The sequence below is a fragment of the Catharus ustulatus genome, chromosome 4 (genome assembly GCF_009819885.2).
Source record: "Catharus ustulatus isolate bCatUst1 chromosome 4, bCatUst1.pri.v2, whole genome shotgun sequence".
In the NCBI taxonomy this organism is placed as follows: domain Eukaryota; kingdom Metazoa; phylum Chordata; class Aves; order Passeriformes; family Turdidae; genus Catharus; species Catharus ustulatus.
This window is the reverse complement of record NC_046224.1, coordinates 48711239-48724638: the sequence shown is the minus strand read 5'-3', so window position 1 is coordinate 48724638 and position 13400 is coordinate 48711239. Positions and strand designations below refer to the sequence as shown.

The following is a 13400-nucleotide window of genomic DNA, read 5'->3' as shown; positions in this document are numbered from 1 at the left end:
GTTTTAGGATCAGAGAAAAAAGAAAATTACAGTGAAAAACTCCATGCTGGTAATTTCCACTTCAGAGCTATGTCTTTTCTCATCTACCCTGCTCACCTTCCTCCTTTCAGAGGCCTGTTTGAAGCTTATATTCCATCTTCCTCTTGGCTTGTTTCTCTCATATCCTGAAGTCCTTTGCATGTGGATTTGTAAAGGATGGAATTCAGCTGAGGCTTGCAAATCCAGGAATTTATTGGCTGATCTTTTCACTCCTTATTTTCTGGTAGAAGGAACCATCATGTTTGTCCTTGAATGTCTCTAGTATTGGGGTAGGTTTTGAGGACTATGACAGCAGGAATTACTGGCATGTAATTTGCCCTTACATCCATCAAATGAGCATCAAATACTTTAGCAGTCAGTACCTGGGTTGGTGCTGAGAAAGCATTTCACAGAGCCCAGCTGCCTTCTCCCTTTTCTTTATTATATAAAAGTTAGCTTTGCTGACAATTTTACTGGCTGAGTCAAGGTATAGCACATCAGCAATAGCTTTGAATCCTGTGTCTTCTTGATTAATGCCTTGGGATAGGATTTCCCACTTTCTTATTTGCTTACCACTTTTATAATTAAGGATTTTCATATCTCCCAGAATTTTTCTTTCTATTGAATTAAGAACTTTGCACCTGTACAGAAGGGTTTCTTTCCTCCTTCCTTAAGTGAGCTGTGCTTTCTTTACACTCTTAGGTTCCACAGTCTGGACAATCCTGCCATTACTACAGACAGTGGAAAATAATTACAAGATTGCATATGAACAGTCTGTATCATAATGAGTAAGAAATAGATAAATGATCTCAGTTGCCCATCTTACTCATTGACTCAGTTGGAATGATGAGTGAATTCAGCCACTAGACACACACATATCTTTAATGAGCTTTGTCTCACATGCCTCCTAATGCATTTGCCTCCATCAGTAAAGATTTCTAAGGCTTTGTTTGACTCACAGAAAACCCAGAAAATCATTATAAGTTTTGAAGTAGACTTAAGATATGGAGCTTTTTGATTTATTTCATTATTATTTTGGCATTTCAGACCTGAGCTATAGCCTGCTTGGTCCTTCTAACCCAACATAAATATCATGCTGGCTCAGCATTGAGGGAGATTCAGCCTCTCATTTTTTAAAAATACTTTCATCTTTTCTGTTTTGGTTAAAGGCTCCCTATGCTGGTGTAAAGTAAGCCTTTAATTAATACCACATGGAGTGTTTTTCCTCCAGTAACTGCTCAGTGAAGTCAATCCTTGTATGATTTTTTGTTTTAACTTGACTATTGGGGAAGCTTTCAGTGTAAATTTAACTACAATCTCATATATAATTGACTTTGCCAGGAAAAAAAGAGATGGTAAAGGTAAGGTTCAAGATCTTCTGTTTCCCAATTACTAGCCCTTTTAAAGTATATCAGGTAAGAAATCTTTATACTAAATTTTGCTTATAACAAAAAAAAAAATCCATTTCCACATTTTCTTCATAAGGACAGGTTTTCAGTTTTTTAGTACTAAGTAGATTAATATAGGAAATTCTCTAAGTAGTTAACTCTTAACAGTTAGAGATCAGACATAAGTGAGTATCAAAATTTAGATGAAACATTTATTCAAGAGATTAAGTACGGGTTTGGAGAATGTCAGTGTCTCTTTTAGCTTTGTCATTTTCTGCTCATCTTGAGACAGCAGTTTAAATGACATTATGGTGAAAGCTTTGGAGTCACATGAGTTCAAACCTTCTGAATTCAGGGTTTAGATGAAGCTTTAGTTTCAGAAAAAGACTTTCTCAGCTGGCTGAATTTCACATAATTTTGAATCAGTAGACACTTCATCTTCAGTAAAGATGAGGTAGAAACTTTGAAGCAACTTTTGCCTCAAAGTAAGGACTCATTACAGGGTTGCCCTTCTGAAACAAGAAGTATGGTTGATATGGGAAATTCAGTAGAAAAGTTTAGTTGCATTTTTGAGGGCATTCTTAACTAAAAGATCGCTTCTCAAATTTTCAGCAATCCTGAATGTGCTACCACTTTATTTTAAAGTCGTGGTAGTGTGCAGTTACTTGGAGCACAAAGTGGTAAGTAATTTTTGATGCAGTTGCAAAACATCTTTGGTTTCTTCAGGACTTAGCTTGCTGAATCTGATTGCTTTCAGGTTGGAGTGCAGTCTAGGTGTGTAACACCTGAAAAGTATTTTCATGGATGGTAACCTCTGACAGTTGTTGCTGGAAGTTGGCTCAGTATAGCAACCACATCATAAAGCCACTTTTCATTTAAGTATTATTTACTGTTTCTTGAATTGAGGTGATTTTCATTTACAGGTTTCCTCTGTGGTGTTTGAATATGAGGATAAACTTCCTAATGTTTTAAAATTCTCTGAAGACAAATGCATGAGGAAACTTCTCAGTTCATCTGTTTGCTTAATGACTCTATTTCAGGGAAGGCAACTACATACATGGCAGCAAAACATGATCTTGGAGAGTGAAATTGGACTTTTTTTGTGAAGTGCTAGTGGTCAGTATGTGTTGTTTCCTTTGTTAATACTCCCTTTTTCGTACTGCATCCTCTCATTCTGTAGCCATACATTTGGCATAATACCTTTGGTGTGCAACCAAATCAAAGATGTGTCTGATAAACAGAGTGGAGAAAGGAAACAGAAGTTGAAGTAGTTTGCAGAATTGCTAAAGAACTCCAAATCAGCTATCCATCTGCTTGGCAATATAAGCAGGTGGTCATGATTGAAAAGAAAAATATATCCAACTCTCCTTCCCAGTACTCAAACGTGTTGGTCTTCCTTAACTGTTAACTCCTAGGACATCTACCTTGTTTTATAACAAGAAAAGTTGCCCGTCAGTGTAAAAATTTCTCAATAAATTTTGCAAGATTATTGACAGAAAATGCAGAAAAGAGGGTTATGAAGGTAGATATGGAACTGTGACATGATACGGAGCTGGTCAATGTAGAATGTGTTGCAGCCTCCTTCAGCAAATTATACACATAATTGAAGCACACATCAGAGATGTAAATTTTAAAAAAAGCAGGTTGTAAATTTACATAAGATTACTTTTGGAAAGTGAGAAAGAAACATTGTTTTCATTTGCCAGCACTCAGGAGACTTCCTGTGCTATGACAGCTTAGGATTTGTAAGCATGTAGACAGAAAGAACTTGATTTTGGCTCTCAGTGGATCTTATCTGGCATTAATGTATTTTACCAAAACTTAGATTCCTTCATAGATTATATTCCTCTGTTTTTTTATACTTCACCCTGTAATATATATTGTTAGAACTTGACTGTTGGTAGTGTATATGCTGGTGTTCTTTGATTGCTTTCAAAATTTGCCCCTGTTTCTTTTTCCCTAGGGTGCACTTTCCCTGTAAACCCAAATATTGTGTCTTGAAAATTCTTGTTCTCTTAGGTGTGAAAGATCATTTATCTTCTTTGTTTTCTTGATGGCTAGTAAAGCTCTTGTGGAGATGATATTTTCAGAAGATTTGTCAGGAAAGTCATTTGCAGATTTGCACACCAATGTTAAGCTTTATTCATGTAGATTTCGCAGTCCATGAAGTGTTCAAATGACTGTCCCAGAACAAAGGCAATGCCTTTAATATTGGGGCCTTTGATCTCTTTTGCATACTAATTATCAGTTTGGGCTTTCATTATGCTGCTTCTTTAATTCCTTTCTTTTCTTTTTTTCATTTTATTTCTTTTCCCTGTTATTTCATATTATTTTTTAGAAATTATTTTTATGTGACTGTCTTTAAGTATTACATTATTTTCATGCTAAGTTTCACTCTTAAATTATACCTCAATATGATATCGTAAGATCGCCAGCAGCAACCCCTCTCCATTACATCCTAGTTATCCTGTTATACACAATAAATTTTACTTGAAGGTAAATGCTTCTTGATGCTACAGTCTTTTTTGCCAGAAATGTTATTTCACAATTGCTTTCTTTCCATTTAGAGGTAGACTAGTTAAATGTTGGACACCCAGGTGTAGATTTATACACGAAGAGTGACCACTATCTCTCTTTTTCCTAAGAACAAGGTGAATTTGGGTGTTGGCTAGGGAGGAGACAGCACAGGAAGAGGACACGTCTTTCAGGAAAACTTTGTGCAAAGCAGAGAAGGTCTTACTGTTGAAGATGGAAAGAAATCATTCATATGAAGAGACAATTACTTGAACCAATTGACCACAGATGTTTGGGAATAATCAGAAAATGTAGATATTTTAAAGACATGTGCATCTGATAGGAGCAATTCAGTCCCTGCACCTGGAAGCATTCTAAAGAATGAGAGCAACCAGAAATAATTGTCACGTGTTTTATTTTCAGCACAGGTCTGGTGTCTCAGACTTTGGCTATACACAGTTCAAGGAAAGCTCTGAGGAGAAGAGATGGGTTTCCAGGTGCACAGTAGGAAGATAGAGAGTAGAGGAACTTCCTCTTTGTCTTTAAAGTGGGGCACAAATTTGGAAGCAGCTCTGTCCTTCTTCCAGACTCACCTTGTGCTGCTGCGATACCCTTCCTGCTCAGAGCCCTGGCTCTGTGCTAGCACTGACACTTCCCAAGCAAGGCTGCAAGACTCACCTGAAGCCCTCTTTTCCTCACAGGTGGATCACACTCTTCATGTTTTTTCTTGTGGTTGAACTTCCCCAGTGAAGGGTCATCTCGTACAGCGTTTTGTCATTGTTTCAATGTGTAGCTACAAACCTGACAGCTATCATGTTGCTGGCTTGCTGGTCTCATTAAGCACATTCCAAGATTGATTTCCTTTGCAATTGCTATCCTGAGTGTTTCTTTACTCCTGTAGGTGTCAGTTAAAAAAGATCAATTCCACTGAATGCATAGGGTAAAATAACTAGGGAATAGAGAGCCCTTCTTCCATCAGTATAAGCAGTTTGGGCACACGTATTGACCTTTTCCCCTTAATGTGATATTAGGACTTCAACTGCTGAAGTAGTGTTTTGTCAACATAATTAAGGCAGTTTTAGTTTCTGCTTCTTGTTGCCTCTTCAAGCTGCAGGCCCCTTGTCAACCAGTAGTCTGTCTGTGCCTCCCTTGGATTATATTTGAGTCTCCTCCAGTCTGCTCTCAGGGGCTTTACACTAAAGGGAAAGGCTGGGAATGTTATGGAAATCCTTTTAGTTCAATAAATTCAGCTTTATAGGTCAGAAGCCTTCTAAATTCCCGCTAAATTGGTGGGAATTAAACCTAAAATAAATGTAGGTTTTCATTTTTGGAGGCATACTAACTGTTCCATTTGTATCCCAGTCTGACAGTCCACTGTAAATTTCAAGAAAGACTTTTCAGCTATGGTAACTTGAATGAATGATCATGAATTTGAAGTTCTCCTTTTCAGTCCTTCAGGACATAACCAAAGAAACAAACAAGAAACCAAAATGTAGCCTGTTCTTTTTGTATGTTTCATAGTTTTCTTCTTACAGCTTCACTCTATGTTTGCCATGTGCTAATTTTCTTGATTCTGGCTCCATATTTAAGGTATTAATTTGTGATTATCCAGGGTCCTGTGATGAGTTAGTTCCAAACAGTACCAATCCAGGCACACAACTGTTTGTCTTTTGGGATCCAAACCTAAACTTGGAGACAAGTCTGTGTGTTACACTTGTATATGTTACATATCTTACATTTGGTGAAACTGTGGCTTTGTTACTGACTGATAAAGAATGTGAGTCAGGTGTAGCCAAAATATCTACAATTTTTACACTTCAGCAGTTTCTCCCTGAGTAGGACTGTCATTATAATTGTTTCTCTACACTTTTTTCCCATTAAAAAAAGACAGCTACTAACTGCATATGCCTGAGAAAATTTGGAAATTACCAATGATATGAAAAAGACCTTACTTTTTGTTTTACAAATCTTACCTCATGCAACCAGTTGAGAACACTAAGAGTGTGTAGATAATTGGCTTTCCTGCACCCTGTGTTTTTAATTGCCTGGATATGCAGTCAGCTCGAGGTACATTTCTTGTGGTCTAATGAATTTTAACATAAAGGTTTATTTCTAGGTGGATCAGCATTGGAAGAGCTTTTCAACTGTCTTATAAAAATAATTTAAAGTAACACATTGATACCAAAGCCTTGTCACCCAGGAAATTAAATATAGTATTTATTATGTAATTGTGTGTGTATTTTACCTGAGAACATGAAGGTAGCTTTTGAAAAAAAATGCAGCATTTCGTAGAGTTTCTTTGTATCATGGCAGTAGGTTGACATTGATTCAGAAATTGTTAAAATTTAGATAAAGTTTGAGATATGTCATTTCAGGTGAAAAAGTTTATTTAAACCTTATGTAATTTTTAATTCACTCCTTGCATTTATTAGTGACTTGAAAAAGCAGGTAAATAAAACTCTTCTGACACAGTGTTTTGGATAAAAGACATCTACATGAATTCAATATGAGGAGTTTTAAGGGCATGTCATTTCTCAGCTGAAAAAACCCCATCTAGTTGTACTGTACAAATGAGTGCACCTCAATGCATAGCGTATACATGAACATTTCATTAATGTTGCTGCCAGAGTAAATAGGCAGCAGTTTTGAAATACCTCTGCTATCCATATTTATAGAAGGCATTGAAACAAGTGCATGTTGTTTGGGTTTGTATCTGCCTCTGGTGTAGCTGTGGCTTTGACTGTGTCATTTAACTACATGCAGCTCTTTTCCCACTCGTGAAGAGAGATAATAATGGTTTCCTTCAGAAAGTTACAAAGTTTGTAGGTGACTCAAGCTCTTGAGGAGGAAGGATTTCTATAGTAGAGTTATGAAAGACAGTGCAAGTATCTGCTGCGACACTGCTGTGAGCTCTCTTCGTTGTCCTGTCTCACACTGATCTGCTATGTGAACTTGTCACTAAGAACCAAATAACTTAAAATTCACTAAATAAAAGAGTACTAATTATATTTACCCTTCTTTGTAAAAGAATTTTGTACCTGCGTATGCAATGAGCTTGAGGACTTGTAGCATCTGTTCTTGTGATTGAAGATTTTTCCAGTTTGCCTCTCTCCCCACCCCTTGTAAGAATGTATGAATAGTCATAATCAGAATTCCAGTCTGCACATATGGATGCATTTTGATTTATTTAATGCTCTTTAATTTCAGTCAAGCTTCATTGCAGCAAAGGATCTCAAGTCTGAGTCTATTCCAAATACCTGTTCAAGATTGTAGGAGGTCATGGTGGTTTACATTCAAAGCAGAAGGTCTGATTTTAGTCAACTGCAATAGCTGTCAACTGCAATAGCCTCTGGTAACTGTGCATAATTTCTATATTTCTGTAAATATGTATTTGTCTGTGATACAACTGCATATGCTGTATTTCAGGAAAAGCAGAGATTTCTGACAGATGTCCTACATGAAGTGATGTTGCTGGATGGGTTGGCCAGTTCACATCCAGTATCCCAGGAAGTGCAACAAGCCTCAGACATCGACAGGGTGTTTGACTGGATTGCCTATAAAAAGGTGAGACTAAGCTTATCTATATGATACAGGTATGTCAGTAGCTGTAAGAAGATCATGTTCCACCTGTAAAATAAGTACAATTGTAAAACTACACTTTGGAAACTATTCTGTGTGGAATGCATTTGGAATATTTTGCAGTCATTATAGCCAATTAAATTCAACATATCAAGTGTTAGTAAATGTTATAAACCAGAGGCTCTCAGAGTTCAGTAAGATGATTTAGGGCTTTTCATTACTATTTATTTTGTGACAGGGTCTGAATTGTATTAGGTGTTTTAAGAAGCAGAAGGATATGTAGTTTTTGTCCTATCGAAACTCCCTAGAAAACTTACCAAGGGCTAAATTTAAATGTAAAGTTTTTTTCAATGCATAGGAGTTTTTCTTTCAGCTAGTGAAAACTCTGAAGTCATTGATTAACAGTGAGAGTGGAGAAACTGCCTTCTGGTGTGGTGAAGGAATATGTATTAAGTTCAGGCAATTTAAAATTGCTTTTCAATGATTCAGAAATCTTTTGGCCAGTTTCTGTATTCAACAGCGTCTGTGCAGAAGTGAGAGGGTTTCCCCTCCTCCGTAACATGACTGGGCTCGCTGTAAGCACACGGCCTGAAAGCTGGTGTTTCCCGTCATACCACATGCTTATTCTCTGCTACAGACTATGACATATAAAACTGTGCCTGAGTATCATGGCCAAATGTGTTTGCTGTGTGACACGGTGGCTGCTGCCTGCAGCCTTCCTGTACAGGAGCTCTCTGATGATGATTCAGTTGCAAGTGTCTTTTGACTATGGCCTTTGTCTCTAATAGTCTTCTGCATCATTTTCTGCCTAACATCAGACTGTAGCAAGGTAGCATAAAACAGATTTGGTAACTGAACCTGCAGTTTATCCAGTGCTCATTCTGGGCTGAAAAGGGGGTGTTATCCTCTCTTGTAGCCATAAGTTATTCCTAGACCTCAATACCTTCACCTTGGTCCTCTTCCATGAAAGGATCATGTACTTTTAAAGATGGGCAAATGAAAGTATGTGTGGGTATATGTGACCATGTAATAGGTACCTATTATGTAATATAAAAACCACAAAATACTTAGGAAAAGATTTTAAAATGCTGTGGTTGCTTAAGAGCCCAAGTAACATTTTTCAAAAATCCTTTAACTATCTTGGAAAATGCTGCTGTAGGTCAATTAAGCTGTAACAGCCAGCAGTTTTTAAATATACTGAATATTCCCATTGTTTAAATCTTTCAATCACATGGTTTCTGTTGATGGCTAGACCTGAGTAGGTTCAGAGCCTTATCTCACATAAGTATCTTCATATTTCAATCTAATTATTTTTTCTAATTTATACAGTAATAGCACTGTCTTACAGTTAACTGTAGTACATGACAATGTTATGAACACTCTGCAACCATCAAGTAATTTTCATTTACATTGAAATGACAACTAGGACAATAGGACACGTCTGTATACTGATAACTATTTTATCAGGCTAATAGGATCAGTCTGTTTTTTGTAGAGATTACAGTATAATCTTTGTCTTGTATCTATTTATGTAAATGTTCCTTTTTCAGTGTAACAGTAGCCATGCCCAGTGGATACAGCAGTACATCTCCACTTGGCTGCTCTGGTGGCCAATTCTCCTGAGTCTTAGGTGACATTGGATGTGCTCGTATCAGGGCATGATCCTGTAAATTTTGGGCCCAGTTACTAGATCTATCAAACTACCTTAGGGGATGGCAATGGAAGAATTTACTTACACACCTTCATAGGTGAGGAGATTAAAATAACCACTCTTTCACTTGTGAAGTCTTTTTTTTTTCCTGTCTGGTAATTTGTCTGTCTGATGTCCTCTACAGCTGTTCATCCTTTTGGTTTAAGATATTGTTTAATAGGAAGCATATAATTTTAATTAACAGCATACAAGCCTGTTGTTTAATAGGAAGAAACTTTCCTGACTTACTTTGTAGCTGTTCTTTTCAGTGTTTCTGTACCTTCCTTAAAACACCTGACACTGTTCCTTCTGAGGATACATTAGAGCAAGTTCAGCATATCTTACATCTAACATTGTTTCTTTCCTACAAAATCTTGTATGCATGCATGCATGCATTGCTTACACTAAAAATCAGCTATGGAAACAAGCTTATTTATTAGATATTCAGAACAGAGCCTATTCCACTAGCTCTCTAGTGTCTGCCAATATAAATAGTGTGGTGAATAGTATTTCAGTAAAATCCAAACTGTAAAATTGCACTGAAGGTTTTCACCTGGCCAGGTATGCGCTCAGATATTTTCTGGTGCCACAAAGCCCTTGACACACAATGAGCCCTGATGAAAAGAAATTATTTCTGGTGTTTCTGAGATGACTTTTTGGTTGTCTTCAGTTGAGTGACTTTTTAAATTGCTGTAAAATATTAAGCTGTCAGGAACTGTTGACTCTACTAAACTTTGGGTCAAAACCATCAGCATGGACTTTTCTACTGTCTTAAATAATTTTTTAACAGTTTACAGCTATGTGGAGTGTCTGTTCCCGACATTTTAGATTTTGTTTTTCATTGTCTTTTAACTTTGTTTAAAAATGTCCGTCTTGTGCTCCTGGAACCCTTGGACTGCTGATGTGATCTCTATTCTCTCTTCACAATTTTCCACATGATATTGAAATGATGAAGCTTTCTCCCATATAACTTTTGTTCAGTGAAATGACAATCATAGAATGTCATTGTTATTTCATTGTTTTACTGTCAATATGTCATAAATCAGACACCATGTCTCTGCTAGACACCCAACTGTCATTCTAAAGACATGCCTTTTTCTATACACTTCAGAAATGACCACTGAAAATGTGCTATTTAATTGCCTCAGAATTGAGTATATTTTTCATTTCCACTTTCTTGTCCTTGGTGATTGCATGTGTGAAGAAATCCATGATGTAAACCCCTGAAAAACAGCATTCAGATAATCCCACAAGCAGAGTTAAAAAGACACTATGGCCTGGTAAAATGCCATTTTTTCCACTTAAATGGTCGAGGGTAAAGTTTGCCTCTTTGAAAAGCATCATACTAGTCATTCTTCAGATAGAAGCATGTCATCCTCCACTAGGGCCACAAATAAGTAGAGAAAAATGAGAAGTCGTGATAGTTCATTAATAAACAGTACTGGTAGATGATTCAAGGCTCTCAAGTTGCATCAGAGAGTGCATATGTCTTCCTAGTGCAGCTGGAAGTGAGATAGTGTCCTCCCACGATGACGGGAAAAGTGGTTATATCCCAAGTGCAGTAGAAAATATAGCCTGTTGAACACAAGAGTAGAACTGAGAATTGTTAAATCAAAGCAAAAAGCGTGACAGCCTTTCCACACCAGAAATAACTGACAGCAGGAATCATAGCCCTGGAGAGCTGCAGCATCAGAGGAGGAGAGAGTGCAGCGAGAATAACATGAGGAGCAACAATCAGCATGGAACAACCGGCTCTAATAAAAGGGAGAAACAAGGCAGCTGCATCTCAAAGGGAGCAGCCAGACCCAGAGCAACCTGAGGGAGAGCCATCTCAGCCAGAACTAAGGGAGTCATAGCCCTAGATGAGCAGCCACAGCCAGATAAGAGAAGGGATGAAAGGACGTAGAGAGCCAGATATCTGAAGTAGTTTCTGTCAGCCTGCTGCCTGCTTTGAAGTGTACTGGTTGAAGATTCTGGCAGCAATCAGTGCAAGCAAGACCATTATGATGGAGTGTAGCTATAAAAGTACCCCCAAAAGAATATGCCTTGGCAAGTGACAAACAATAATCAAAACAAGGAAGAGGATGACTGGAATAGGGAAAAATATTCATTTATTCCCTCCCTGGAAGCTAAATTAACCTCAGCAGTGAGATCAGTTACTGACTCTGACTTCGTAATGTGAACAATTAATTATTTCCTAAAACCTTGTATGTATAACTTCCTTTTCCTTTTTAGCTCTATGCCGCATCTTTAAAACTTCCTTTTTCTGCTTTCAGTGTCAAGTGATGGAAGGAAGATTTATTTCTGATAGTAATAAAGGGAGACCATGCTTCCTGCTTCCTCTCAAAAGCCACATTCTGCATTAGGAGATCTGTTCAACTAAAACTTTACACAAATAAAAAAGGGACAGCTTCCCTGCATTCTGTCAGAGGAGAATTTAAGAAATTGAAAGCAGTGGCTTGCTCACCTTTTTGGGTGTAATTCTCTTTGAAAATATACAGTGTAGCATGTTCTGCAAGAATGTGGAAGAACAGGAGGGCTAATGCAGTCACCGGAAAGGCTCACTAAAAACTTCATTCTATTTATTTCTGTTCCTCAGGTGCTGAGAAGTACATTGAAACTGAAATAGCAAAATAAAACCAAACCAAAACAAAAACCCCAAACCATCACCCCATATTGTGTTCAGGAATAGAAGTTCATAAGAAAACCAGTTCATGAGTGCAATGAAATTATGATGATGTGCATCTATGAAGTGACAGAAGAGTGAGAGTAGCTTATTAACAATGAAAGAAAAACTGGATAAATCCTTATAAATTGTAAAATAGGTTTTATTTTTAATTTTTCTTTTAGTTGAGTTGGTAACATAAGGTGGTATCAGACTACCACCTATTGAAAGTCTTACATTGCAATAGATATGGCTTTGGAACCGACTTGCTTGCCATGGTATGGAGGGAGAGCTTTCTGTTCTCCCTAATTTAGCTGTGCTGTTGTCTGTGAGTGCTATTAAGTCCAAAGGGTGCACATTTTTGTGGTGCTGATTTTTCTTCCACGACTTGTGAGTGCGACAGGTCACTGCTCAGATTGCAGAAGGTGCTTTCAGGAGCCATTCGTTCCTAATGCATTGGAACAAAGGAAGTATATGGTGATGAAAATAATGTCTTTCTGTTTAGATAAAAAGGCACTAGGTTGTTACTGCTCCCAGTATGAAGTCATTGGAATGCAGTCAGTGATACCAACAGGTTCAAGTTCAGAGCAGCCCCAAGAGTGCCTGTCCTAAAGTATGGAGGCTATCCCAGTTCAACCAGTGGGTTCCAATGCCTAAAGCTACAGGTGCTTCAAGATAATTAAAATGCTTCTCTTAACTCATCTTTGTACCATCCTGACTCAAGCAGGAGCAAACTGTCTTTAACTTTTCATACTGGTTAGAGTATGCTAGGTATTATTTTCTGAAGAAGAAACATGGAAATGTGTATGGTACGTAAGCAGCTACACATGGACAGTGCTTCAGGACTGTTATGTTCCACCTGCCAGGGACAATTGTATGTGGGTTTGACTGGAAATAATAAAGATGAAGCACACATGTTAATAAAAGCATTTTATTTTAAAGAGGAGCTCATTAGATAGACTGCTCCATCGAGGTAGAAGATATCAGGAGGACATAACCTATTGTGGTACAAACCTTCTGCCTGTTTCCCATGGAAAGGTAGTGGCAAATGGCACATCCCAAGGGCTGGAGGAGATGATTGAAGCAGAAATGGCAACAGTGGGTCCAGACACTGTGTCCTGCCATCCTTCCTTCCCCGACAGGAAGCCATTAGAAGGAACAAAATAGTGCATCTGTGTCTCAGAGATTTCCATGGCTTAAAATAGAGGCATAAAGACAGGTGTACATGAAGATACTTGCACTTGACGTGCACTTGCCTTTTCTACCTCTCTGTTTCTGCTGTGTAATGAGCATTGTCAACAAAGGGCAAAGCAGAAAGTTACAGATATTTTATTTTTTTTTTCCCTGAAGGAGTCCAAGAAACAATGCCAGTATGCAGGCAAGGGCTGATTTTGCTGATACACATGCTGGTTTGGATGAATAGCAGAAGAGCAACAGTTCCAAGTGTTAAAGTAACTTGGAAGAAATTGTAAGAATTAGAAATAGAAAATAAATTTGAGTTAATGAAATAGAATAAAAGGAACAAAAAAATTCACATCAGAATATG

The 13400-nt window shown here is 37.6% G+C and overlaps 1 protein-coding gene across 1 annotated transcript in view; it reads left to right on the top strand.

Annotated features, from left to right (window-relative positions):
• The window catches only part of TRHDE (thyrotropin releasing hormone degrading enzyme), a 205119-nt gene that overhangs the window by 90701 nt on the left and 101018 nt on the right, over positions 1-13400 (top strand). Inside the window, exon 6 of the mRNA XM_033057476.2 lies at positions 7347-7484. Within this exon, the coding sequence (XP_032913367.1) occupies positions 7347-7484 (138 nt within the window). The remainder of the gene's footprint in view (positions 1-7346; positions 7485-13400) is intronic.